We start from the raw sequence: 27,336 nt of genomic DNA, 5'->3' as shown, positions 1-27,336 counted from the left end.
ATATATTATTATACTTGTCAGTATAATAATAATCAGTCTTCATTATATACATACATACATACACACACACACATATAACATACACACATTACCAAAGATAACACAGAATATATATAAGAAAAAAAACATTATAAATGTTTCATATATGAACATTCCTTGAGCGTCCTTTTCCAAACTGTTCCATAGTTTAACACCACAAACTGAAACACAAACAGTCTCCTTGTTGTGCTTGTGCGTTCTCTAAGTGTCTAAGTGTCCTGTAGGTTAATTTTCCCCTTAAATAATGAGCCTCTTCATTCCAGTAAATCAGTTTTGAACGTTTTGCGGTAGGAAATGTCTGAAACTCCATGATATCTTTGAGTTTTTTGAGTCTTGACTCTAAGAATAGTGAGTTTGTGCGATTTATATCCAGCCCCATGAATAATCTGCATTGCTTTTATTTTATAAAACGATCAGTGAATGTAATTTATTACATAATTATTACTTGTAATCACTGCCCCAGGATTCAGCACAGTAAGTGAGACATGGAAGAACCAGTGAACAGCAGACGATGGGATGTGCAGTGATTTATGATCCAGCGCCTGTTTTGCTTTGTTTAATACTGAGAAACATCTTTAGATTTTGGTTTGTATGTATTTAATTTGAGATTTCCAACGTATTTTTGTCATTTATTATCACCCCTAAGAATTAGGTTTCATTTACTCTTTCAACACTCGCCCCCTGCTCTGATATCAACAAAACGTATTATTCTTGTTTGTTCAGATTTATAGTCAAACAAACAACCACTCACATTTTCATTTAAACCTTAATTATAAGGTATTTGTGTTAAATAAATCACAAAGTTTTTATTTAATTTTATTTTGACGAGGGAACGTTTCTTCACTAGAGATGAGAAAAAATATCACTACACCAGCATCAACACTCATCATTTATACAGTTATTAACTTTAATTAAAAACAACAAGAGGCAGAGATCAACTTTATGTCACTGATTTACTCATTTATTAATAATACATAAAAGAAACATTTAAAACAGACAGATTCATGTATTATAACACAAAATAAAAATGAGGAGTGACACCAACAAACAACCAGCGCTTATTCGGCGTGCTACTCGTCCCAGAGTTCCTGAGCGATATGGACAATGTTATATCAAAACTTGGGAATCGATCGGGAATGGTGTGCTATGACTTTTATAAGGGATTGATGAAACGGGGTGAGAATAAACGACAAAAAAGCAAACAATTTTTCCCATAGGAATGAATTGAAAAGCCAGAAAAAGCGCCAACATTCCAAAATGGCCTCGCTCGCTTTGCTGAATGATTACTCGGCCATGCTTTGGATTAGAGAAATTCTGAAAAGTTTTTATGAGGCACGACAAGTGTAGCTTTCTTTTCCACAAAACGACGTTTCTGTACCTGCTACGGTTTGGTCGCAGTCACAGTTTACGTTTGGGTGAAAAAAGTTGAAAAATATGGTTTAACATGGGACCCTATGGCCGCACTCTAATCGCACTCTAGCCAGAGGATTTTTCTGTTTTAACCAAAAAAAAAAAGGTTCAAAGTTGTCTGGTGGTCACAAATTTGGAGCTACAGAAATAAAAATTACATAAAAACGTAGGAAGTGTTGTTGGGTTTCCGATGGTGCGTATCTGATTCGTCTAAGTCCTACGGTTTGGACTCCTTTACCTAGCTTTACCTAGCCTTCTAGCTAATAGTAGCTCATCCTAGCTTCCCGGGTAATAGCTCCTAGCTGTTGCTAGGCTACAGCTGCTCTGTGTCCATGTAGACTCATTTCTCTCTCATTGATTTTATTTTTTTTAATTAAAATACTGAGTTTAATCCTAAACATTAAACATGGCTGATAATCAGCCAGAGGAGTCTGAGGATCTGTAAACGCGTCATACGACCAGATCATCTCAGTGTCCAACATTTCTGCAGCTCCTTAATCGACCGAGATACTAATGCACCGTCTTTGTTGCTGTTTCCTGCGTTATCTGACACATAAGTCGCCTTCTTTAAACTGACTAACGATCAGAGGACGTGAGTGTAGAGCTGTGCTGGTGTTTTTGTTTTCTCCCTCTCGATCTCATTCACACACTCAGGAAACAGCAGAGGAGGAAGGAAAAACAAAAAGCCAACAGAGCATCGCAGCGACAATGAGCCCATTCTAGGCCGACAGGACGGACAGCAGAACCAAACCCGTGAGACTGTCCGAAGTTTGGAGCTCGTTCAACAAAAACGGACCAAGACAAAAACGTATTGTTTCCTTTAACGATTCCTCTAATTGATACGGAGGCCGGGGATTAATGATGCAGATTAGAGTAGTTCCTACAGGTCCTCCCGAGGTCGCTCCACCTGGAGCCTCCGCTCGTTAATGAGGAGCTGCGGGTCTGAGCCGCTTCTTCAGGGACCGGCCGCTCCTCAGGGCTGCCTTCACGGCCAGCTCGGAAAAATCACACTCCCGCATTTTACTTTTGGAAAATGATACCAGGTAGTTTTGAGTGTGAGAAAATAACAAGAAATTCAAAAAAAATATTCAAAACAACCATTAAAATATACAAAATAACTACAAAAATATAAAAACAGATACAAACAGACGCAAAACAACTGCCAAGAGATACAAAAAAAAAGGACCACAAAGAGAAACAAAGCAACGTTCAAGAGACACAGTGTAACACCAGTTAATCACAACAATTACAAAAGGACACACATTCATCACCAGTGATCACAAATTTTTAAGCATTTGACTCTGGTTGAAACGGTGCCTCCCCCTAGTGGACGATTAGGAACAGCAGAAGCTTTCATGTAGTTTTCATTCTTCAATCAGAAACTTAATGAAATTAATGTAAAGTGACTCAAATAGATGCAACGAACACAAATAAAACAGGATCAAAATGAGACCAACAAGAATTTACATCATTTAAACAATTAAAAGAAATATGACGTTTTTATTATGTTCTCAGCTAATTTAATATAAAACAACAGACACTGGTTTTATCATGAACACATGCAACATGTATTTTCTATGATTCAGTTGTTGGTTGTTTAGTGGATAAATAATAAAAAAGTTAATGAAATGTGGTCAATAAATCAAACCAGCTCGGCTGGAACTATTTCACGATTTTAAAGCAAATGAAAATGACATGTTTCAATCTTTATATCTGTAAATTTTATTGTTGCTTTTGTCTGAATTCATTTCTGTAATTATGGACAAGAGTCGCGACCACTTTGACTACAAATAAAAACCAACAAACGCACAAGAGGAAACACGGAAATGAGAATTAGATGCATTAAATAAATAAATCAGAGCAGCTCCTGACAACATTTATAACGTCCACGTCAAGAGCGAGAAGACGTCGATCAATACTTTTAGAAATAACATTTAAGCTCAAGGAACTGAATAATAATAATAATAATAATAATAATTAATAATAATTAATAATAATAATAATACAGACTGCATTAAGAAACGACTCCACCACGTCTTTAATCTAAATGTAAAAACAAATGAAGAACTCAGGATGAGGTTTGAAATTCACACAGTATCATTGAACACACCTCATGACGTTCTTTAATTTAAAACGAGAGAGCTCCATCTAGTGGAGGATGGATGGATTTATTCATTTACTCATTTTTAGCAACTCATACTAATTATTTTTTTACTAACGGTTAAATGTGTTAACACAGTCATGTCCACCTTTTGTTTTCTGACAAACAAACAACAACAACAACTGTTAAAAATTAAAGATTTGGGGGATTTTATTAAATATTATCTTATAAACATCTGGCACAGGGATCAGCAAAGATTCATTTTTTCATTTTTACACAAATACCCATCATTATAAATTCTCAACATACGCTCAATATTTCTGTACAAGAGTATGAACACATACAACAGGAATAAAATATGAAATATGAACAACACACAATATACAGAATTAACACCCTCCCCTCTGTTGACAGTCTTCACAGCGCTACACAAAAGACAGACAGAAAACAGGAGGTTTCCGGACAGATGGGAGGCAGAATATCTGTTTACATATAATATAAAGGGCTGAGACAAAATACCATCGATGAGAAAATTAGCAACGAAAAGAATGAAGTATTGAAAAACAATGAAATATGATGACTGGTTTCAGTCGCTTGCTGAGTGTGTAGAGGGAGGCATAGAAAACAAGGACCCAAATACTTGGGACAGAAATATGTAAATAAATCACAATGGAAGTCTCTCCTCAACTTGACCCAAAGCATTAATAGTCTAACAAGAATCACCCTTAAGGGTAAAACTAAGCGCTCAAAATGCTTACAGCATGCAAACCCCAAAACACAAGCAAAAAAAGGCTTCATATGGATATACTTTTTCTATAAACCAAAAAAATGTTCTGGCCCGTGACTTAGTGCATTTACTAAACTTTGGCTCGCTATGGATTTGAGTTTGACACCTCTGCTGTTGACAGTTTCCATGAACCAGTGAACTCCTCCTCAGGATTTGTCTTTATTACCAGAGACGATGGATTCATTAGAGTCAGTAGCTGCTATAACCACCGTCGTTTAATGCATCTCTGGTAATAAAAGGTAACCGATAATTAGTGATTTCATGTTGAGATGTAGCTGATGCAGAGGGAGGCATCGTGTGTTTAAGGAATCCACTTGTTTCTGCTCATTTAGACCTAATAAACTGAACCAGGTAGATTCCCTCAGTGTAACACTATGTATGATCAGTAACACAACTACAACTACTGACATTACAATCAGCACAAGTCATTAAACACTTGGTTATTAAACCTGAACTCATGAATCGTATCATTGGGTAAAAGTTCAAGATAAAAGAGGAAGTTCTGTTTATTGAATTAAAGCGTTGATTGATTATTATTGACTGTCCTTTGGTTTTAGTTCTTTCCACTTAGGTAATAAGGTAATAAGTGATGGTGACTATGTATGATCAGTAACACAACTACAACTACTGACATTACAATCAGCACAAGTCATTAAACACTGAGGTAATAAGTGATGGTTGTAATGTTGAGTTGTGTTATACAGTAATATTATCAGAGCTGAGTGACTTCATTGGTTCAGGTTCATCTTCTTTGTTCTTCTTAGTTCCTGTAAAGGAGAAAACAGATTTTCTATCACATGATTCATTAAGGCTGTAGTGATACACTAATCTCACGATACGATACACGATATTCAGCCAGCGATACGATTCGATTCGATTCAATACGATACACGATATTCAGCCAGCGATACGATTCGATTCGACACGATTCGACACGATTCGACACGATTCGACACGATTCGATACGATTCGATTCGACACGATTCGACACGATTCGATATGATTCGATACGATACGATCGATCACATCATTTTCTGAATGATTTTAAAGGGACAGTTTGGTGACATCTTGTGAGTTTTCCATTGACTTGGATTGAATTCATTGAACTGAAAACTGAAAGCATTAATTACATAATATACGTCTGTGACTGGACAGAGAGTCTGCAGCAAAATGAATCAAAGATGTGGTGAGACAATTGTGTTATTGTTAAATATATCATTATTGCTGTTTTTATTATTAATATCAATCCGTTTTGACAAATACCTACAAGCCTTTCAATGGCGTTGCACATTATCTACATTTTTTACTGTCTGACATTTATAATAAACCAAACTGGTTGGAAATTCAGTGAGTTATGATTTTAATCGTTGATAGACCTCTGCCTCCCTTCACTAACAGTAAGTGGACATGGCGTCGACGCATCGTTCCGATGGACGGAGACGGAGGCGGCATCTAAGTGTTATATCTATGGGCTTTAGGCGCAGAGCGAACGCGATGGAGCCCCTGCGTAAACATGAAGATGAAGATGAAGAGGAAGATAAAGATGTCGGTGTGTGTAGAGAGTATCTAGACTATGATCTCGATGGGTAACTTGCTAGAAATGCTCTACAGCGACGCCAGTGGCTGGATGATCTAATCGCTCTTCCTGCAAAGCGAACGAGGGAAAATGTGCAGCAAACAGAGCCAGTTTGAATGGGACTTAATGTATCGATACTTGCGGCTGAAAAATCGATACTTTCTGGGAAAACAAAATATCGATATATATCACGGGATCGATAAAAACGCCAAAGGCCCATAAATCATAGAGTTTTATTTTTATTGTCTGTGGAGCTCTGGACATAAGAACATTACAAAGTAAATAACGTGATGGAGACGAACAAACTGGACACATTCATACAATGATTTAACTCACCTCTGATCCGACTGATCCTGATGCAATTAAAAGCCAGAAGTAAAGCTTGAACTGCAGTCGGTAAAACTCCCAACCCTGTTCCAATCAGGACTCCTTCAGTGGTCACTTTACTGCATGAGCTCACAAACAGTTCCTCTGAAAGACATGAGACAAAAACCTTTTAGTGATAAATACATGTTGAGTCAAAGTCAGAGAGGAGCAGTGAGTTTCTTCCCTGAGGATCAACGGGGGAGAAACAAGTGTTCAGCTCGGGTTAAACCATGAAGACGTTACTGGTGTGGATGAACTGAAACGATGCTGATGCTAAATGTTTGTTGTGTTGCTAAAAGCAGGTTTTCATGATCAGGACAGAGCAGGACTATTCATTCTGTTTCTTACAAATTAATTCCATGTCTAATGTCAATGATAAATAGGAGGGACGCACTTTAAACATATAAGTTAACATATTTGAATAATTTAAATGACTTTAAATATTACTAAAGGTTTGAAAAGTATGTAAGACATTTGTTTGTTTGAAAGTGATGATGACTGTACATTTCTGTCGTTTGAAGGTTTTCAACCTAATATTTCCTCCAATGAGAAATAGAAACTTAGCAAAGAGTTGTCCTGTTGCATCCAGGCCACTTTTCAGGTTCGTGCAGAAGCTGAGCAAAGTAAAACGTTTGATAACTCATCAATACACTTTACACTTTTAAACACATCACATGTTAATGTCTCTACTGGTATGAACTGGGTGGTGTGTTATGAATAAAAGGTTTGCTCAGAAAACATGGTGCAGGTAACACAACTCTACAGTGAGTACAAGCTAAGTTAAGTTAGCATGATGTGGGGACGTAGGAATAGAGGACGATGTCAACGTTTGTCTCTCAAAACTTTCCTATAGTTCATCAAAAGAGGAAACTGTTACATGGCAGCTTAACAGTCTCCACGACTTTAACACCAGTCTCATGTTCTCAGGGTGAACATGTTCTCATCTGTGATAACTATCAATTGACATGGGTGAGGTTGTGCAATGTAAAACCATTTAGAAGATGAAATATGAAGGTAAATAAACCAAAAGTAATCAAAACAGACAATTACGCTCTGGACTCCAGCGTATTAAGACTAGACAGGTTCTCACCAGACACAGTGATGGTAGAAGCAGTCTCATGGTTCAGGTCCTTCTGTTGGACCACACACTGGAAGCTGGTGGTGTGGTGGAGGTCACAGTAGTTTGGAGGGTGACGTGGTAGCGGCCGTCTCTCTCTGAGATCTCAGCCTCCTCAGCATCAAGGATGTTTCCATCACTGTCCTTCCACCGTAGCTCTGGCTTTGGAAAAGCTCCTTGAACCTCACACTTCAGCTGGACCCCAGAATCTGTCACATTAAATATGGTGACGCTGGGTTTGGGAACTGAACCTGAGAACAGAGGAAACAGAGGAAACAGAAACGCTGTTAAAACCTACCAGGTCAGGTCGTGTTCAGGCTGATGTCACTAATCTCTACATCTACACATGTGTGTTACAACTCTGACACCAAACGTTTGATAGAAACTTTCTCCTGGATTAATCCAGACGTCGTCTTGTTTGTTTGAATGATGTAGAAATCAGTGACATCAACACTTCTATCTTTAACATAGAGACCTGTAGATCTAGGATCATATGTGTGAATATTCATTGTGTATTTATGGCTACAGAAACTAAACCAAGTGACACTGAGAGTCAGAGTTGTAGCACATGCACATTACAGATGTTGAGATTAGTGACTCACCATAATTTTCTCCTGATCGATCTTTAAGGACAGGATCTGAAAAACAACACTTAATTTAAAACGGTGTGTAGTGGCTATTTGTCTTATATTGTCAATAATCAAGATACTAAAAAATATTGAAACTATAATAAAACTAAATCAAATCAAATGGCCACTGAAACACCTAGGGAGTGAATTTATGCAGGATAATCAGTGAACATTGTTCAGGCAAAAAATTAAGTTTCTTTGGTTTATTCTCCATTTGCAAACAAACAAAGAAAGAAAGAACAATGGCCATTTGCCATTGTTCTGAAGGCAAATGTATTTTATCCAATCATTCTCTAATTGACTTGTTCTTTTTTGCACTAAAACAAATGTAAAAAGTCTGAAGTTGTCGTTACTTACAGGTTATTATTCTGTTGTTCCTGTTCAAACCATTTGAGGTCAAACTGGACTGAATGTGGCCCTGAACTAAAATGAGTCTGACCCCCTGCTTTAAATAATTATCACTACATCAACATCCCATTGTTCATCATTGGGATTAAATATATATGTGAATTCTTGTCTAATTCTGCTGCTGTGACAAGGAAACTTCTCATACGTGAGATAAATAAACAACGTCTTGTGTCTTATTACTCACCAACAACCAGCTTCATGTAGAATGTCAGTCCTCCATTAATATGTGGAAAGTAACAGGTGTAGCCTCCAGAGTCTGCGATCGTTGCATTATTAATCCTGATAGAGGCGTTACCAAACTGCAGCTGATCTGGAAAATGTGAGACTCGTCCTCTGAACTGATCATCTTGACCTGGGAGACCGTTGTTAGAATGAAAACCAGCATCGTACATGAACACCTTCTTCTTCTGTTCATCTTTCCTCCAGACAAAGAGTTGTCGTACAACACTCTCCTTGATGGAACATGGTAAGATGACGTCACTTCCTTCAGATACTCTGATGACCTCTGACCCTGGAAGACACAAACATAATTTAATCTTCTATAGTGCTGTGGTGACCTATGTAAAAAGGGTAAAATCCCCTCCTCCACATCCATTACCCCCCTCACCGATGTCTACCATCAGTACCAAGCTTCTGACGGGTTCTGGATGTTTGAGCACATGAGGTCAGAACTGAAGAAGCTACTCGGATCAGTGTCGAAACGTCTCCAACTAATTCAGGACCTTTTGGATGAACCTGAGGTTGGCTAATTTACCACAGTACCTCCTCCTGGAAAGAGCTCGTTCACCTTCCTCTTCTCAGCTCCTCTACACAGCTGACTTCAGATGCCTTTCAGCCAGCGGGGGATCATTTAGAGAACTTAACACAGACATAGACATCTATGGACATGGAGATGGTGAGCAAGTCTAAATACCTGGTGGTCACCTGAACAAGGCCTGGACTGGTCTGACAACAAACCACAACAACAAACACTGAATGCTGCAACGTTCAGTCACTGACACTCAGATTTATTGGACTGAATCCAGTCGACTCCAGGAGAAGAGACTTTAGGAAGCTCCAGGGACCAGATCCAGACATTTAACACCAGAGAGGGACTCGATATTAACACTGTTCTTAGATGGCAACAGGTTTCCTTCACCATGCTGACTTACATATATACAGTATATATATTGCTAATTGTTTTTATAGAGCTTATTCTCCTGCCAAAATGTCCTCACATAATGACAATGAATGAGTCTTGATTGATTCTCTGAACATGAAGAACAACACAAGTGATGAGATGAGCAGCACAAGTTTTTATTTCTTCAGAAACCTAGTTGTTAACAACTTTGTACATAACTACAGAGTTACACGTGTTTCAGACAGAACGTGTTGACTTTACAACGGAGTAAAAACCTCCAACTGCTTCTGTACACACCACAACACCCCTTTAACTCCTCCAACCTGCCCCATCCAGGCTGCAGACCAGACCCGGGCATTTTACGGCCCTTTGCTCATTCCCGTCTGGCCTGAGGTCCGTCAGTCATAATCACAAATAAACAAGTATTTATACGGTGCATACAATACGACTGTGTTGCTTTTATTCTGAGCCATGATGTGTTATTTACATCATGACACTGTTAGTTCGTTAATTCTTCAGAAAGTAAGATTGAAACAGCTTCTTGCATCTATTAACCCTCTAAAGCCTGAACAAATCGCTGGCATCCGTCAAAGCGTCTAATTATAAATTACCGTAAGTCACAGTGGTTTGGTTCTATTGATAATATTCATTGTGAGTGAACACTGGTTAGTTGTGCTTTTGCCTGAAAGACCTTCGTGACATCTCAAGAGTATAACTAACTTTGTTTTTACCAACAAATTCCTCCAAACAAGTCTCTCTAGCTGAGGCTCCGTGATCGTTGCTCTCCAACCTGCAGCCACAGCAGCATCATTACCGTAATGGCAGCGATTTTTCTAGAAAGCGCAACTTGAATATTGTCCATCGGGGAGTTACGGTAATTCAAATACAGCAAGCTTCTCTTTGTGGGCAGACGGACATTCAGGTCTTAAAGGGTTAAATATTTATTGAGATTTATTGAGATACAGAAAATAATTCATGTAGCTACATGGTCACTTCTTGGTTCACTGACGTTTTCCAAAGAGGACAAAGTTTCCAACATTCCAATGTGTTTTATCCAAAACTACAGATCGATTGTGTTTCATTTTCATCTTCAACCTACAGCAAAACCCATAAATATAAATAAATATTTACAGAATATTCTTATACTTCTGATTACCAGTAGCAGCTTATCAACATATATAATTTACTGCTTTTTACAATGGGAGAAAATGAATATTGAGCAGAATTACGTTCAAGTTATTGTTTGGTTTGGCTCCAACACAGTTCAGATTTTTCATGTGACCCCTGTAGAAATTTATTGCCCAGCCCTGTTGTAGACGAAGTCCAAACTCTGCCCCTGGACAAACTACCTCAGGACGGACACACGATAGTTTATTTAGGTTAGAAACAACTTTCTTACCGTTTGATTTCACCACAAATCCAGTTAACCCTCGTATTGTCTTCGTTTTTACTATACACCTTTTGTCCTCCTGGGTCAAATTGACCCGGTCTTGTTCAACTGTTTATAAAGCATGAAGTATAAAATGATCACCAATTTTTTAGTTTCACCTTTTTAGTGAACTTGTTTCCAACACATTAACATATATTTTACACTTATTTTTGTAATATATGTTATATTAGACCCCATTTACATAAAATTATACCTAATTTTTGAGTTAAAAGAAGCAGATATTTTGAAATATTTTCACTATGGTTTTGATCAGAGGCCACAAGTTGGTGGAATACCACAGATTGGTATATGTCAAAGTTTAGTCAGGATACTGTTTTGAAACCATTTAAATTTTTTAATGGCAGCAAATAGTCACACCTGTTGTCCTCCCAGGTCAATTTGACCCGGTCTTTTTGGACTGTTTATAAAGCATGAAGTACAAAATGATCACATAATTCTGTGTTACACCTTTTAGTCAACTTGTTTCCAACATATAACCACAGATTTTACTTTTTTTTTGTAATGTATGGTATGATAGACCTCATTTACATGAAATTATACCAACTTTTGAGAAAAAAGCTCAGAAATTATGAAATATTTTGACTATAGTTAGGATCAGAGGCACATATGTTGATGTACTATCACAGACAGGTATATGTCAAAGTTTAATCAGGATATTATTTTGAAACCATTTAAATTTTTTTAATGGCAGCAAATAGTCACACCTGTTGTCCTCCCGGATCAATTTGACCCGGTCTTGTTGGACTGTTTATAAATCATAAAATGTCGAATGATCACACCATTCTGTTACATATTTTTAGCCAACTTCATTCCAACTCATTACCACATATTCTAAACTATATTTTACACCTCTTATTCTTTTTATTATGAATTATTACTAATGTTGGATAATCACTGACTTGTGTGTCAAACGTTCGCCAGGATCCACAGGTCAAAATTCAATGATACGATTGTATTCATAAATAAGACAGAGCAAATCACTATGATTTGCAAAGCACAGCATTTATTTGAAAACTTCTTCTCCAAAACTATTTTCAGCTTCTTTAGAAGAAAACAATGAACAGAGAAACTGTGTGTGCGTGTGTGTACTTACACATTTATCTTTCTGAGAACCAGTTTCAGTTTTATACCATCAGATTGAGGACATTTGTGTAAAGTGAGGACATTTTGGCTGGTCCTCACTTTTCTGGCCTCACTTTTTGTTGTTTTGAAGGTTAAAACTCAGTTTTTGGGTAAAGGTTACAATTAGTTTATGGTTGGGGTTAGAATTAGGCATTTAGTTGAGATGGTTAGGGTTAGGATAAGGGGCTAGAGAGTGTATTATGCCAATGAGTGTCCTCACAAAGATGGCCATACAAACGTGTGTGTGTGTGTGTGTGTGTGTGTGTGTGTGTGTGTGTGTGTTTGTGCACATGCGTGTGTGGAATTTCAAATCAATTACCACAGAAACAGAAAAACAGTCCATGTGCCTTCATTTGCATGAGCAGCAGGTTACGATGCTATGCGCTTTGCAAATATGTGCATCACATTTTCAGCACCTGATGCTGGATTTGTTGTGAGTTGTGCAGAATCGGCAGCTCTTCCTCTGAGTGATGGGTGAGGAGGAGCAGCTGCAGGGGTCGATGCATCCTGCTAGATTTCCATGACCAAGGTGGCAGAGCGAGTGGCCGGCGCCTCCTTATGAGAGGTGTCACAAGGTCTCGTCCAAGTTCCTCAAGGAGCAGCCTCCTCCTCTGGCACCTCCCCTGATTCCAGCTTGAGTCAGTCTCTCTCCACAGCACAAAGGAGCTGTATGTCCCTGTGAATCTGTTTTATCCTTGATCTTCCAATTGTCACCATACACACGACGCCCGTCCTTGATGGTCATTTCCAGCACTGTTTTCAATTTCTTCTGGCATAAACAACTCAAATGTGGCCTTTATGCTATTAGCACGATAAACGGCATACCTTGCTGGCACTCGGTGGCCCCTCTCCCCCACTGCACCCAACATACGTCGTCGTTCGCTTGGAGGAATTGAAGACCAGAGAACCTTTCCATCTTTTGATTGGAAAATGTCTTCAACTTCAGCAGGCTCCTCTTCATCACTTGATTCCTCCTCTTCAGTTGGAGCAAAATCTTCATCACTTTCAGTGACATTCTCTCCCTCTGACACTTCCTCCTCTTCTTCTGCATCTTCTTCCTCATCTCTCTCCTCCTCCACAGGGCTCAAAATGAGGTCAAGAGCCTGTGATACAGTGTAGGTCCTCTTCATCATACTGTCTCTGGGTGAAATGTGAAATGCCCCAAGGATAATAAATACTCTGTTTTGTTTATTGTTATCTTGTCCCCAGTTGGGTAAAGACATAACAAAGGTCTAGATTTTGTTCAGGCCCAGTGCTTTGAAGTGTGTTTGAATGTTGGCAGATCAGGATTTATGCCGAAATCAGATTTACACGTCTGTAGCTTTAGAGAGAGAGAAAGTGTGTGTGTGTGTGTGTGTGTTTTAGAGGTCATTTTGTGTCTATGTGTATGTTCATGGTCCTGGAAAGCACAATAGCGTAACCCATTACACCACTAAATGTGGCCGGATCAAATTGACCCGGGAAGACCATAGGTGCTATAAATTTAAATAATACACACATAATTCAACAAAAATAGTCATAATTAATTTTACTTCCAAAGGGCCTAGTCTGGGATCATCCATGTAATTTTGAGGCAATTATATGTAAGAAAACCAAAGTTATGACATAGTAACTTTTGTTTTCGGGTCAAATAGACCCGAAAACAACAGGAGGGTTAAAGACAGAACAAATATCCACAGAGGGAGACCCATGATAGCTGGCTAGCTAGCGGATGCTAACAGGTAGCTGGAGCTAGCTAGCGGATGCTAACAGGTAGCTGGAGCTAGCTAGCGGATGCTAACAGCTGGAGCTAGTTTGCTGAAATCTCCGGCTAAAGAGCAGATAAAGTGGCGGTAGAAAGCTCTTTGATGCTCTTAAAACCAAATAAAACCACCGTCTTTAAGATTCTAGTGCTAAACTCTAAACTACTGACTATCTACGATACTAACAAACTAACAAACGATCCGTGCTGCGCTGCCTCCAGCTAAACACGGAAGTGACGTTATTTACGACAGAAAACGAAAAGAACGTCCGTCCTGTAAACATTCGCCATCACGCAGACACATTTATCAGTTTTGAAGCAGATATTGTATTAATTAAAAAAAATAAAGAAAAAAATCACACCTTTCATTCTTTTAAATAAACATTATTATTACAAAAAGAAATTCTGGAATCAGCTTTAGATTTTATGGCCAGTCCAACATTAATAAATGTCCCATCATTACTATTAATTTAAAATAAAGTGACAGGACGTAATATAATTCCTTTGTTTCCTTCACCTTCCTACAGCGCTGCCACTTTTTATTTATGTTTATTTCTATTATTCATTTTGCTTCCTCATTACTAAATAAAGAAATGCTTAATTTAAAATGTGTTTGTCACATACAACAACTTAGTGAAAATTAAAATATAAAAGCTCAAAAAACACAGTTTATGAGGCAATGAAATGTAGAATAGACAGTAGGGCTGCACGATTCTGGAAAAAATGTGAATCATGATTTATTTTTTATACTAAATGTTTATTGCACTGATGAACTTTAACAAAACAAACAAAAATTGAAAGAACCCACCATGATAACCAACATATCTCAGCTTAATCCCTGATCCGGGTTTTGTGCATTGGGCCCCTGGTCTGATTTTTAGCTGGAGTTCACACTGATGTCACAATACTTCTGGATTTAATTCACATTTCTCATCAAGTGGAACCGTTTCCCACAGAAAAGAAAAGACTGGGAGCCACAAAACCCCTTTGACAATGAAGATAACACTGCATATAGGGTTTTTACATCTATGCTATGTATAAAAAACTACAGTGTTTTGGATTTATGAAATGAAAGAACTGCAACAGAGAAAGTGAAATGTTATTTATGCAGACATAACAGGGATTTATGTGTGGTTGATTTACCTGTGATCCAAATAAATAGCCGGCTGGACCCACAAAAAAATTAAACACATTTTATTTTAACGTTACAAGATGACGATAAATTAAAACGTTTGTTACACACCCTGTCAGACTATGTGATAATAAGAGCAGAAAATACATCAATAGTTTAAGTCAGTAGAAACAGACTTTAGCACCATTTTAATTATTTAATGAGAATAATAAATAAATGTCATTTATATTCCTGGTTAGAGTTCAGTTGTTTTATGGTGTAAAAGGACAACAACAAACTGGATATTCTATTAATACATCAAATATAAAATATTATATATACACGTAGTGTATTGTAACGAGTGGCTAAGCTCAGATCAGAAACATTGAACGCAACTAAGAACCAGAGGAAACAAAAATTTCGATGTGTTTTGTGTTTCGAAGGTGTGGCTGTATTAGACACACAAACAAACACAAATTATGTTTAGTTTGTCGTTTACAAGAAAAAACAATAAAACTAAATTCTTGACAGTTTCAATGTGTCAGTTTTCAACATGGTCGGTATCAAAGTGAACAAATAACAGAGAGCGTGTCTGGTTTGCTCTGTCCATGCTGGAGATGATGCTTGGCCTGGTCTTCTGCGTAGCAGAACATTAGCAGGAGGAAGATAAAGCTGGAACCTGGACTCATCTGACCACAGAATCTTCTTCCAGGTCCTGACTGTCCAGTCCTTGTGTTCTTGGGTCTAATCTCTGTCTCTCATGGATCAGGGGCTTCTTCACAGCCTTGTAGGACCTTAAGCCATGATCTAAAGTCCACCACGTACAGTGAGGCTGGAACACTGGACAGTTTGGTTTGACCACTGCTGCTGGAGCTCCTGTGATGTCATTGGCTGGTTTTCTACACATGAGGATCAGGATGAGGTCATTTCTTGGACGCCCAGATGTTGGTTTGTCTTCCAGCTGTTGGTTCATCTGTGTTTCTGCAGAGTGGATCCAGCTGATGAAGGACTGAATCTGCAAACCCTGGTGATCTGGAGGCAGCTGGACCTTCCTGGCTGAGAACCTGGATCTTCAGGTGTGTTTCCTGCATTAGGTTCTTTGTTTTAGATGTTTTAGTCTCTGAAGAGATTTCAAATGTTCTGGCTTAATATGGACACGAAGCAACACATAAATGTGTCTTTAAATAAAAAGCACGGCATGTCATGTTTTCAAACCAGTTAAACAGAGAATCTCAAACACTTTAAAATAAATGTGTTATCAAATGTGAACTGTATTTATATATTAATATACATAACCTACTAATTTCCCGTATGTTCTAACTTGAACATTGCCTTGTTTGTTGGTAATATATTGTTTTTTAGTCCACCCAGTGAATGTCATCCCCACTGTGGGATGAATAAAGACATTTATTATCATATCTAAAATCACATGGACAGGTTTGTAGAGTCAAGGATCAGTTTCAGTCTGAGTCGACTAAACATCATGAACCAGTGAAGTATCACATTTAATAAGGAGGTGATTTAAACTTCCAGCAGTAACAGCTAGAAGAGAATAAAACTCATCATATGACCTGAAGAAGACTTTACTGTTAACAATGACACTGAGAGCAGGAGACTGATGCTAAGCTAAGCTAACCTCTTATTTCTATCTGTCCTAAAACACAGCAGCCAGAAGCAAACATGGTTCATGTGAGAGAAAACAACACGACTCTGGACATAAGAACATTACAAAGTAAATAACGTGATGGAGACGAACAAACTGGACACGTTCATACACCTGATTTAACTCACCTCTGATCCAACTGATCCTGATGCAATTAAAAGTCAGTAGTAAAGCTGCGAATGCAGCCACAAGTATAGCTCCCACCATCATTCCAGCCATGAACCCTTCAATGGTCCCTTTACTACACGAGTCCACAAACAGTTTCTCTGAAAGACATGAGACCAAAACCCATTGAGTGACTATAAATACACTTTTAAACACATGACATGTTGGTATCTCTACTGGTATGAACTGGATAATGTGTTAGGACCTAAAGGAGGTCACACGGTTTGAGGCTGAATTCAACCCTGAAAATCAAAGTGAAAACATGATGCAGCAACTGAAGATGGTCCTCAGGAGTCTGTAATGACCCTATGTTCATGAATGCAGCCTGATGACGTTGGTGTCCTGAGGTATCACCTCCCACATCTGGACCAGGGCCGGTCTGAGGTTCAGACCCAGAGGTTCTACTGGATTTAGGTCAGGGGACAGTGGGGTTCAGTCATAGCATCAATGCCTTCATCCTCCAGGAACTCCCTGCAAACTCATCATGAACCAGGATGAACCAGGACCCAGTGCACCAGCGCTGGATTCAAGGACTTCATCCTCATAACTAAAGGCAGTCAGGGACAGTGTCTGGCCTGTAGAGGTCTATGTGTCCCTCCATGGACCATCACCGACCCACCAGCTTAACGTTCTCCACGGCTTTAACATCAGTCACATGTTCTCAGGGTGAACCTGATAAACACAGTCACTGACTCTGGTGTTCAGACGCTGGTCCAGCTCCAGCTACGTCCAGTCCGAACGTCCCCCACATCAATGTCGAATCTGAAGCGACACAGTGAGTTAAAACAAAAAGCAGAACTAGGAACTTGAAATAGTTCGTGTTTAGTGTGAACTTTCCCAGCTCTGGTGGAGACACTGACCCCGGCCACATGTAAAACTAATGAAAACCAGTCAGAAAAGACGAGGGGGGAAGACATGTCCTCCACCTGGAAAACCATTCCTGCTGGTGCTTCAAGGAAACATACGATCTTTAGCCCTTTTTCATGTCAGAGCTAAAAACCTGCGTCAGGTTTTTAGCTCTGATGAAGTATCTGTTACATTCTGATCAATGACCTGACAGACAAACATTTCAACACAGATCCATGAATAAAAACAATGAAATGAAAACAAAACAGCAACATTGCATAGATTTGCCATCAATCTATGCTGGAAATAAAAGTGATCAGCAAAAGGTAATTAAAACATACAACAGATATACACACATTAGACATCAACATACTCAAAACGTAGTCAGTGTTCACTGTTCAGAGGAGAAATAATACTGTCACCAGATGTTCACAGCTGATATACGTCCATATAAAACATGCCCATAGTGGTCAAATGAATCTACATCATGTAGATGATTCATCTATAACAGCTGAATGTGGCCATTTCCATGTTGCTCAGCGAAACAAACTTATCTCGATCTAATGGTTTTGTGCGTTTTGACTCAATGCTGAGTGCAGCTAAACTCCATAGACTGTTTTCTGTCATAGTAGACCTCAAATAAGTCTCTATGAGCCTCAGAACAAGTCCTAAAAAAGGTCCTGGTTAAACTGAGTGAACTCCATTAGAGTAGCAGGACTCTGCTTTTATTCGTCTGATGTAACTCATGTTTGAGTTTTTTGCATCATAAGCTTCAGCCAATAACAGTTTCGTCAGCAGTAACTGAAACGTGCTTGGTTGTTTTAACGTCCTGTATGATTTCTTCTTTAACCACTGCAGCCAAACTTTCACGTATTTCATTCTGTATTGTTGTACTGGTGTATTTTGCTTTTTTTAGCTTGTTGTTCAAGTCTTTTTTTAATGATGGGGTGATGGTTACTCAGCAGGTCTAACTGGTTTTCAGCCACCTGCTTCTTTTTTTATTGCTCATCCATTAACCCAAACATTGAGCTGTTTTTATCCACATTTTTCTTGTTCTCTGCTCATGCAAACATCGCATTAACGTCAGATCTGGCATGTGAACAGAAACCACTGTGGTTCATTGCAGCCTTTCTCCAGTTGCGATAACACTCGCTCTTTGGAGTGTCGGGGAGGGAAGATACCTACAGGCCAAACAGTAAACTGCATCTTTGGATTGGGATTATTGTAACAGGGGAGAGATTTGTACCAGGCACTAACACTTCCTGCCTGGAGGCGCTTTGTCTGCGCTGGAATCACACCTGGAATCACACCTGGAATCACACCTGGAATCACATCTGGAATCACACCTGGAATCACACCTGGACGTCTAAAAGATGCAGATGGATTCAAACTGCATCTGCACTAATTTTACAATAAAACAATTACTTACAAGCATCAGACTGTGTGAACACACACTAACAACTTTGCCTGGGAGAGTATTTTTAGGTTATTTTGTTTAATTTTGGAATTTAACCTGAACCACAGATCTAAAATACATTGTACACAACACATATTAACTCCCTCCCCCTTCTCATTACACTTCAACCCTTGCAAGTTTTATTAATACTTAAGCAAACATGAATATTTATTTGAAAAAGCCTTATAGCAAAACTGTTGTTTTTGTCATTTATTGTTCTTTTTTTAATATGTAACTTAGTAAACTATGCCGTTTCCTACCATGTGGACCAGCTCTATGAGGCCGCTGGTCATGTGGGAAACACATCAAGATTATTTCCCAGAAGATCTGTGGTTAGTTCTCCAAGATGTTTGAGGTCCTTCAGGAACTGTGTCCAAGTAGAAATGATGCTGTCTGGAAGGTGGAGGGTGGTCACACCAGGTATTGATTTGATTTAGATTTCTCTCCTGTTCATTCATGATGGAAATAAACTATTAACACTTCCATTGTTGAAAACATTCTTAGTTTACAGCATTTTTTCACACCTGTCTAAACCTTTACTCAGGACTGTACGTCAGGAAAGGAAACCTCAAACAAGCAGCGTCCAGTTTAACCCTCCTGTTATCCTCCTATTATCCTCCTATTAATCTCCTATTATCCTCCTGTTATCCTCCTGTTAATCTCCTATTATCCTCCTATTATCCTCCTGTTATCCTCCTATTATCCTCCTGTTAATCTCCTGTTAATCTCCTATTATCCTCCTGTGTCAGGCACTTTGTTTATTTGTTGAAGACATAAATAATCCCTTGATAAATTGACCTTTCCTCTAACGCCACCATCAGGCCAAACTTTTAAATTAGAATGAATGTATTTTGTAAAGTTTTCATACAAATCTTCTCAAATTTACTGACAGCGATGAGATCACGCAGAGTTAAAAACAGACCAGCCCTGATTTACTTTACAAATACTTTAATTTTGACCCGGAATCATTATGTTTAGATGATTGTTGATGTTTTTACTGCTACAGTACTTATTTATACTAGTGGCCATGGCTACTCTCTACTCCGGCTACATTCAGCCATGAGCTATGCTGAATGTAGAAGTGAATTCTGGACTTAACCTGGGAGCTACTGATGCTATTTAGTGAATGTAGACATACAACTAGAAGTTATATCATCTGATGACCAATATTTAGAGGAGAAACCAAACCTACAAAAGACATTATTTACAAAAGACAACTAAACTAAAAATATAACAGCCTTTTCAACCTGAAAAAATTTAAATACACATTCAGTTGAACTGTTGGTTTGACAAGAAGAGACACTGTAGAACTCAAATGTTATTTTTTGATGCTTTGTTTTTTTTTAATGACATAGGATAAAATGGAATACATGAATGAAATACAATTAAATGGCATAAAAACAACAATAATAATAATGATAATAATAATAATAATAATAAGAAGAAGAATAGCAATAATACTAATAATAATAATAATAATGATAATAATAATAACCTAATAATAATAATAATGACTTGTCTTTAGGGAACCCCTGCTCCACTGGTCTGTGTTTTGCAGAAACCACTAGAACAGAAGGTCTCCTCGTGTGTCTGATCTGGGAACTGAAGATCAGAAGAACCAGCTGGTTTTGTGTTTAGGCTTCATTAGATGTTCTTTGAAAGAAGCCACGATCACTTTGTCAATTACTGGTCGTTCTAGATCCATGAAAAACACAATAGCGTCTGGAGACTTCCACTTTTTGTGCAGGTCCTCCCAAACGGCCTTGTCGAGCCTCTTGAACCTTTTCGTGGGGATGTTAATGTTCTCACGCTGGAATTCAGCCCAGATTTTCGTGTACAGTCGGTAACGTATGGCCTCAAACTGGTCGAAATCGTGTGGTATTTTTGCTTTTGCAAAGGCCCTTAAAACCAGGCACTCAACAAAAGTGCTGACACACGTTTTGCACCTTTCTTGCTCGTCTGTTGAGGACTCGGTAAATTTTGGCTCAGACTGAACAGTGGCATCCTCAACTACTGGGATCTCCAGAGAGGAGGGCTTCTTCTGCTTAGAGTCTGGGCCTGGTGTCTCTTCCGGTGATTGGTGACGTTTGGTCACTTCCATGATGGGGGTCTCTGGTGAGCGGCGGGCAGGGGTAACGTCTGGAGATGTTACTGTGGTTGATGCCTCTCCAGCACGTGGTCTCACAAACAAGCCTCTAAATGCGCTACCCAGTTTTTTCAGGGACCATCTCTTTCTTGGAGTTGTCGCTGGTGAAGGTGTCTTCTTCAGATTCTGGACTTTTTCACCCTCAGACTGAACTGTGCAACCCTCAGCTATTGAAAGTTGCAGAGAGGAGGGTTTCATCTGCTCAAAGTCTTGGGTTGGTGTCTCTTTCGGTGACTGGTGACGTTTGGTCACCTCCATGGTGGGGGTCTCTGGTGAGAGGCGAGTGGGGGTAACGTCTGGTGACTGCGTTGATGCCTCTCCAGGACGTGATTTCACAAACAAGCCTCTAAATGCTCTTTTCAGAGACCATCTCTTTCTTGAACTTTTGGGTGGAACATGTGTCTCCAGACCCTGAACTTCTTCAACCATGGACTGAGCAATGCTGTCCTCAACTACTCTGTCCAGAGAGGAGGTCTCCAGCTGCTCAAAGTCTTGGGCTGGTTTGTCTTTTGGTGACTGGCGTTGAGGTGCAGGGATCTCCACGGTGGTGGCCTCTGGTGAGAGCTGGGCAGGTGGTTTCACACACAAGCCTCTACAAATGGTTCCTTTCCGGGACAATTTCTTCTGGGACTTTGGACCTGATTCTTTCAGACCCTGAACTTCTTCAGCCTCAGACTGAGCAGTGCTGTCCTCAACTACTCTGTCCAGAGAGGAGGTTTCCAGCTGCTCAAAGTCTTGGGCTGGTTTGACTTCAGGATCTAGGAGCACCACAGTCATGGCCTCTGAAAATTCCTCATCGGGAACAGTGACCACCACAGTAGTGACCTTCTGCTGAGACCCAACTCTATCTGTAGAGGCAGCTTTTGATGACTTCATAGAGGGTGATCTGACTACAGCAGGTCGCACCTTGAAAATCCTATTAACGCAAAAGCCCTTAGTCTTGAATTTCAGAGATAGTTTCTTCTTGGACTCTGGGCAAACAATTGAAGCCTGGCTCACTGCGAAGCTCTCGGTCTCTTCGTCAGACTCAGCGTTTTCATCTTCCACTACTATGATCTCCAGGGAGGAGGGTTCCTGGTGTCCACATTCTGGAGGTGTTCTGTCGTCTGGTATGTGATGTTCAGGTACAACCACCCTCACAGCAGAGCCTTCCTGAAACTGCTGCTCAGGTACAACCAGCACCACAGCAGCAACATCTGGAAGCTGCTGCTCAGGCACAATGACCTTCACAGAGTTCAGCTGTGGGACGTCTGGTGACTGTGTTGATGCCACTGTGACTCCAGCACGAGGCTTTCTGAATAAAGGTTTCACAAAGAACCCTTGAATTATGCCCCCCATTCTCTTCAGGGACAGTTTGCATGTCCTGGATTTAGGAGTCTGGACTTCTTCATCTCCAGATAAGTCTGGGACTGCTTCTCCTTGGATCTCCTCTCTGTCTATGTCAATTTCTGGTGTTTTAGTCTTGCAGCTCTCCTTGTCTCCTATGGAGGCTGTCTCCTGGGTGTATGCGTCAAATGATTGAATGCCACTTTTAGTTTTTGTGGACTCCAGATCTTCTGTCTTTTTGTCAGTGTCTTCGTCTTCCAGGGGGGTGGTCACACTTTTCTTCTTTTTCTTCTCATTTGTTTGAGATTTGTGTGTCATCATCCCAATAAATTCTTTCAGCATCTTGCTGATGTAACGAACCATACGTCTAATTCTTCTTTTGGGAGTGACGTGACGTTGTACTTCCTGCTCTTCAGCGTCCTCGCCAGCAGAGAGGATGGAGTTGACGCTCTCAGCTACGTCTTGAGCAATTAAGCTGGTCAACACCTCTGAGCTCTCAGAGCGGACCTCTTCTTTAATGTCCAGGACTTCAGCAAAGGTTTGGGTAAGTGTGTCACCCACGCTGGTCAAGACAACTTCCTCAGAAATAAGGTGCCCCTGTTTGATTTTCTCCAGGATGAATTTGGAAATGAGCACGCTCAAGTCTGTGACGAGCTGTGCCAGCATAGAACTGGTAACTTCATCTGGTTTACCTAATATCAAACATTCCCACTGGTCGGTTGTGAGGCTGCAGAAAAACGATTCGATCAGTGGACGAAGCATGTCCACAGTCATCTGTGGGATGTTGTGAGCAATGCTGTCCTCAACTGCTCTGTCCAGAGATGAGGTTTCCAGCTGCTCAAAGTCTTGGGCTGGTTTGTCTTTTGGTGACTGGCGTTGAGGTGCAGGGATCTCCACGGTGGTGGCCTCTGGTGAGAGCTGGGCAGGTGGTTTCACACACAAGCCTCTACAAATGGTTCCTTTCCGGCACAATTTCTTCTGGGACTTTGGACCTGTTTCTTTCAGACCCTGAACTTCTTCAGCCTCAGACTGAGCAGTGCTGTCCTCAACTACTCTGTCCAGAGAGGAGGTTTCCAGCTGCTCAAAGTCTTGGGCTGGTTTGACTTCAGGATCTAGGAGCACCACAGCCATGGCCTCTGAAAATTCCTCATCGGGAACAGTGACCACCACAGTAGTGACCTGCTGCTGAGACCCAACTCTATCTGTAGAGGCAGCTTTTGATGACCTCATAGAGGGTGATCTGACTACAGCAGGTCGCACCTTGAAAATCCTATTAATGCAAAAGCCCTTAGTCTTGAATTTCAGAGACAGTTTCTTCTTGGGCTCTGGACAAACAATTGAAGCCTGGCTCACTGCGAAGCTCTCGGTCTCTTCTTCAGACTCAGCGTCTTCATCTTCCACTACTATGATCTCCAGGGAGGAGGGTTCCTGGTGTCCACATTCTGGAGGTGTTCTGTCATCTGGTATGTGATGTTCAGGTACAACCACCCTCACAGCAGAGCCTTCCTGAAACTGCTGCTCAGGTACAACCAGCACCACAGCAGCAACATCTGGAAGCTGCTGCTCAGGCACAATGACCTTCACAGAGTTCAGCTGTGGGACGTCTGCTGCCTGTGTTGATGCCACTGTGACTCCAGCACGAGGCTTTCTGAATAAAGGTTTCACAAAGAACCCTTGAATTATGCCCCCCATTCTCTTCAGGGACAGTTTGCATGTCCTGGATTTAGGAGTCTGGACTTCTTCATCTCCAGATAAGTCTGGGACTGCTTCTCCTTGGATCTCCTCTCTGTCTATGTCAATTTCTGGTGTTTTAGTCTTGCAGCTCTCCTTGTCTCCTATGGAGGCTGTCTCCTGGGTGTATGCGTCAAATGATTGAATGCCACTTTTAGTTTTTGTGGACTCCAGATCTTCTGTCTTTTTGTCAGTGTCTTCGTCTTCCAGGGGGGTGGTCACACTACTTTTCTTCTTTTTCTTCTCATTTGTTTGAGATTTGTGTGTCATCATCCCAATAAATTCTTTCAGCATCTTGCTGATGTAACGAACCATACGTCTAATTCTTCTTTTGGGAGTGACGTGACGTTGTACTTCCTGCTCTTCAGCGTCCTCGCCAGCAGAGAGGATGGAGTTGACGCTCTCAGCTACGTCTTGAGCAATTAAGCTGGTCAACACCTCTGAGCTCTCAGAGCGGACCTCTTCTTTAATGTCCAGGACTTCAGCAAAGGTTTGGGTAAGTGTGTCACCCACGCTGGTCAAGACAACTTCCTCAGAAATAAGGTGCCCCTGTTTGATTTTCTCCAGGATGAATTTGGAAATGAGCATGCTCAAGTCTGTGACGAGCTGTGCCAGCATAGAACTGGTAACTTCATCTGGTTTACCTAATATCAAACATTCCCACTGGTCAGTTGTGAGGCTGCAGAAAAACGATTCGATCAGTGGACGAAGCATGTCCACAGTCATCTGTGGGATGTTGTGAGCAATGCTGTCCTCAACTGCTCTGTCCAGAGATGAGGTTTCCAGCTGCTCAAAGTCTTGGGCTGGTTTGTCTTTTGGTGACTGGCGTTGAGGTGCAGGGATCTCCACGGTGGTGGCCTCTGGTGAGAGCTGGGCAGGTGGTTTCACACACAAGCCTCTACAAATGGTTCCTTTCCGGCACAATTTCTTCTGGGACTTCAGACCTGTGGCTTTCAGGCCCTGAACTTCTTCAGCCTCAGACTGAGCAGTGCTGTCCTCAACTACTCTGTCCAGAGAGGAGGTTTCCAGCTGCTCAAAGTCTTGGGCTGGTTTGACTTCAGGATCTAGGAGCACCACAGCCATGGCCTCTGAAAATTCCTCATCGGGAACAGTGACCACCACAGTAGTGACCTGCTGCTGAGACCCAACTCTATCTGTAGAGGCAGCTTTTGATGACCTCATAGAGGGTGATCTGACTACAGCAGGTCGCACCTTGAAAATCCTATTAATGCAAAAGCCCTTAGTCTTGAATTTCAGAGACAGTTTCTTCTTGGGCTCTGGACAAACAATTGAAGCCTGGCTCACTGCGAAGCTCTCGGTCTCTTCTTCAGACTCAGCGTCTTCATCTTCCACTACTATGATCTCCAGGGAGGAGGGTTCCTGGTGTCCACATTCTGGAGGTGTTCTGTCGTCTGGTATGTGATGTTCAGGTACAACCACCCTCACAGCAGAGCCTTCCTGAAACTGCTGCTCAGGTACAACCAGCACCACAGCAGCAACATCTGGAAGCTGCTGCTCAGGCACAATGACCTTCACAGAGTTCAGCTGTGGGACGTCTGGTGACTGTGTTGATGCCACTGTGACTCCAGCACGAGGCTTTCTGAATAAAGGTTTCACAAAGAACCCTTGAATTATGCCCCCCATTCTCTTCAGGGACAGTTTGCATGTCCTGGATTTAGGAGTCTGGACCTCTTCATCTCCAGATAAGTCTGGGACTGCTTCTCCTTGGATCTCCTCTCTGTCTATGTCAGTTTCTGGTGTTTTAGTCTTACAGCTCTCCTTGTCTCCTATGGAGGCTGTCTCATGGGTGTATGCGTCAAATGATTGAATTCCACTTTTAGTTTCTGTGGACACCAGATCTTCTGTCTTTCTGTCAGTGTCTTCGTCTTCCAGGGGGGTGGCCACACTTTTCTTCTTATTTGTTTGAGATGTGTGTGTCATCATCCCAATAAAGTCTTTCAGCATCTTGCTGATGTAACGAACCATACGTCTAATTCTTCTTTTGGGAGTGACGTGTCGTTGTACTTCCTGCTCTTCAGTGTCCTCGCCAGCAGAGAGGATGGAGTTGACGCTCTCAGTTACGTCTTGAGCAATTAAGCTGGTCAACACCTCTGAAGTCTCAGAGCGGACCTCTTCTTTAATGTCCAGGACTTGAGCAAAGGTCTGAGGAAGTGTGTCGCCCACGCTGGTCAAGACAACTTCCTCAGAAATAAGGTGCCTCTGTTTGATTTTCCCCAGCAATGATTTAGAAATGAGCTCTATCAAGTCTGACAGCAGCTGTGCCAGCATAGAACAGGTAACATCGTCTGGTTTACCTAATCTCAAACATGCCCACTGGTCTGGTGTGATGCTCCTGAAAAAGGATCGGATCAGTGGATAAACTGTGTCCATTGTGATCTGTGGGATTTCCTCTGTCTGGGAATAGCTTCCACTGTTCATTGGAGCTGTTGTTGGTGTCGTGTTACGATACATTATCCTGGATGTGTAGGACGGGTGACGGGTTTGAAAGTCTGTCAAACTACCTGAATGGTGTTGCTTTTTTAGCGAAGATCGAGCGATTTAACTATCTAACTCTTTCAATTTACTTGACTGTCGTCGTTATTTGGCGAAGATCAAGTGAATCTCTGATGAATCTCTGATGAATCTCTTATGAATCTCTGATGAATCTCTTATGAATCTCTTATGAATCTCTGATGAATCTCTGATGAATATCGGATGAATATCGGATGAATATCGGATGAATATCGGATGAATATCGGATGAATCTGTTGCTATTTAAGGTCTCTGTCAGGTGACTCTGAGATCAAAGGCACAATTCCTTTGATCTCAGAGGCATCGTGCCTTTGATCTCTGCTAATTGTGGGCGTGGCTTAGGAGGTTCCATCACATCATGTGACATCATCACAACATCCAAAGTGGTGATGTTATCACCACGGCAACACAGAGACTCTGTGGCATCATCACCATGGCAACACAGAGGCGTGTGACCACAGCAGTGAGCTCAAGATTCAAGATGGCGGATTCTA

At 40.7% G+C, this 27,336-nt stretch overlaps 2 protein-coding genes across 3 annotated transcripts in view; one reads left to right on the top strand and one right to left on the bottom strand.

Annotated features, from left to right (window-relative positions):
• The window catches only part of LOC125006460 (nuclear factor 7, ovary-like), a 1,183,669-nt gene that overhangs the window by 89,526 nt on the left and 1,066,807 nt on the right, over positions 1 to 27,336 (top strand). The gene's annotated exons all lie outside the window — the stretch shown is intronic.
• Positions 3,736 to 14,082, bottom strand: LOC125006488 (butyrophilin-like protein 2). 2 transcript variants are annotated; one of them, XM_047582545.1, is made up of 7 exons: positions 13,784 to 14,082; positions 10,953 to 10,980; positions 8,618 to 8,944; positions 7,999 to 8,034; positions 7,370 to 7,647; positions 6,250 to 6,384; positions 3,736 to 5,104 (listed from the first exon to the last, which is right to left on the bottom strand). In XM_047582545.1, exons 1-5 carry the CDS (start codon positions 13,814 to 13,816, stop codon positions 7,403 to 7,405), a joined length of 669 nt encoding a protein of 222 aa, XP_047438501.1. In that variant the 5' UTR covers positions 13,817 to 14,082; the 3' UTR covers positions 3,736 to 5,104; positions 6,250 to 6,384; positions 7,370 to 7,402. The 2 variants fall into 2 exon arrangements, with proteins under 2 accessions (XP_047438501.1, XP_047438502.1); XM_047582546.1 differs by lacking the exon at positions 7,999 to 8,034.

This window comes from Mugil cephalus, chromosome 4 (genome assembly GCF_022458985.1).
Source record: "Mugil cephalus isolate CIBA_MC_2020 chromosome 4, CIBA_Mcephalus_1.1, whole genome shotgun sequence".
In the NCBI taxonomy this organism is placed as follows: Eukaryota; Metazoa; Chordata; class Actinopteri; order Mugiliformes; family Mugilidae; genus Mugil; species Mugil cephalus.
Note: the sequence above shows the minus strand (reverse complement) of the source record. Positions and strands in the feature narration are given on the sequence as shown.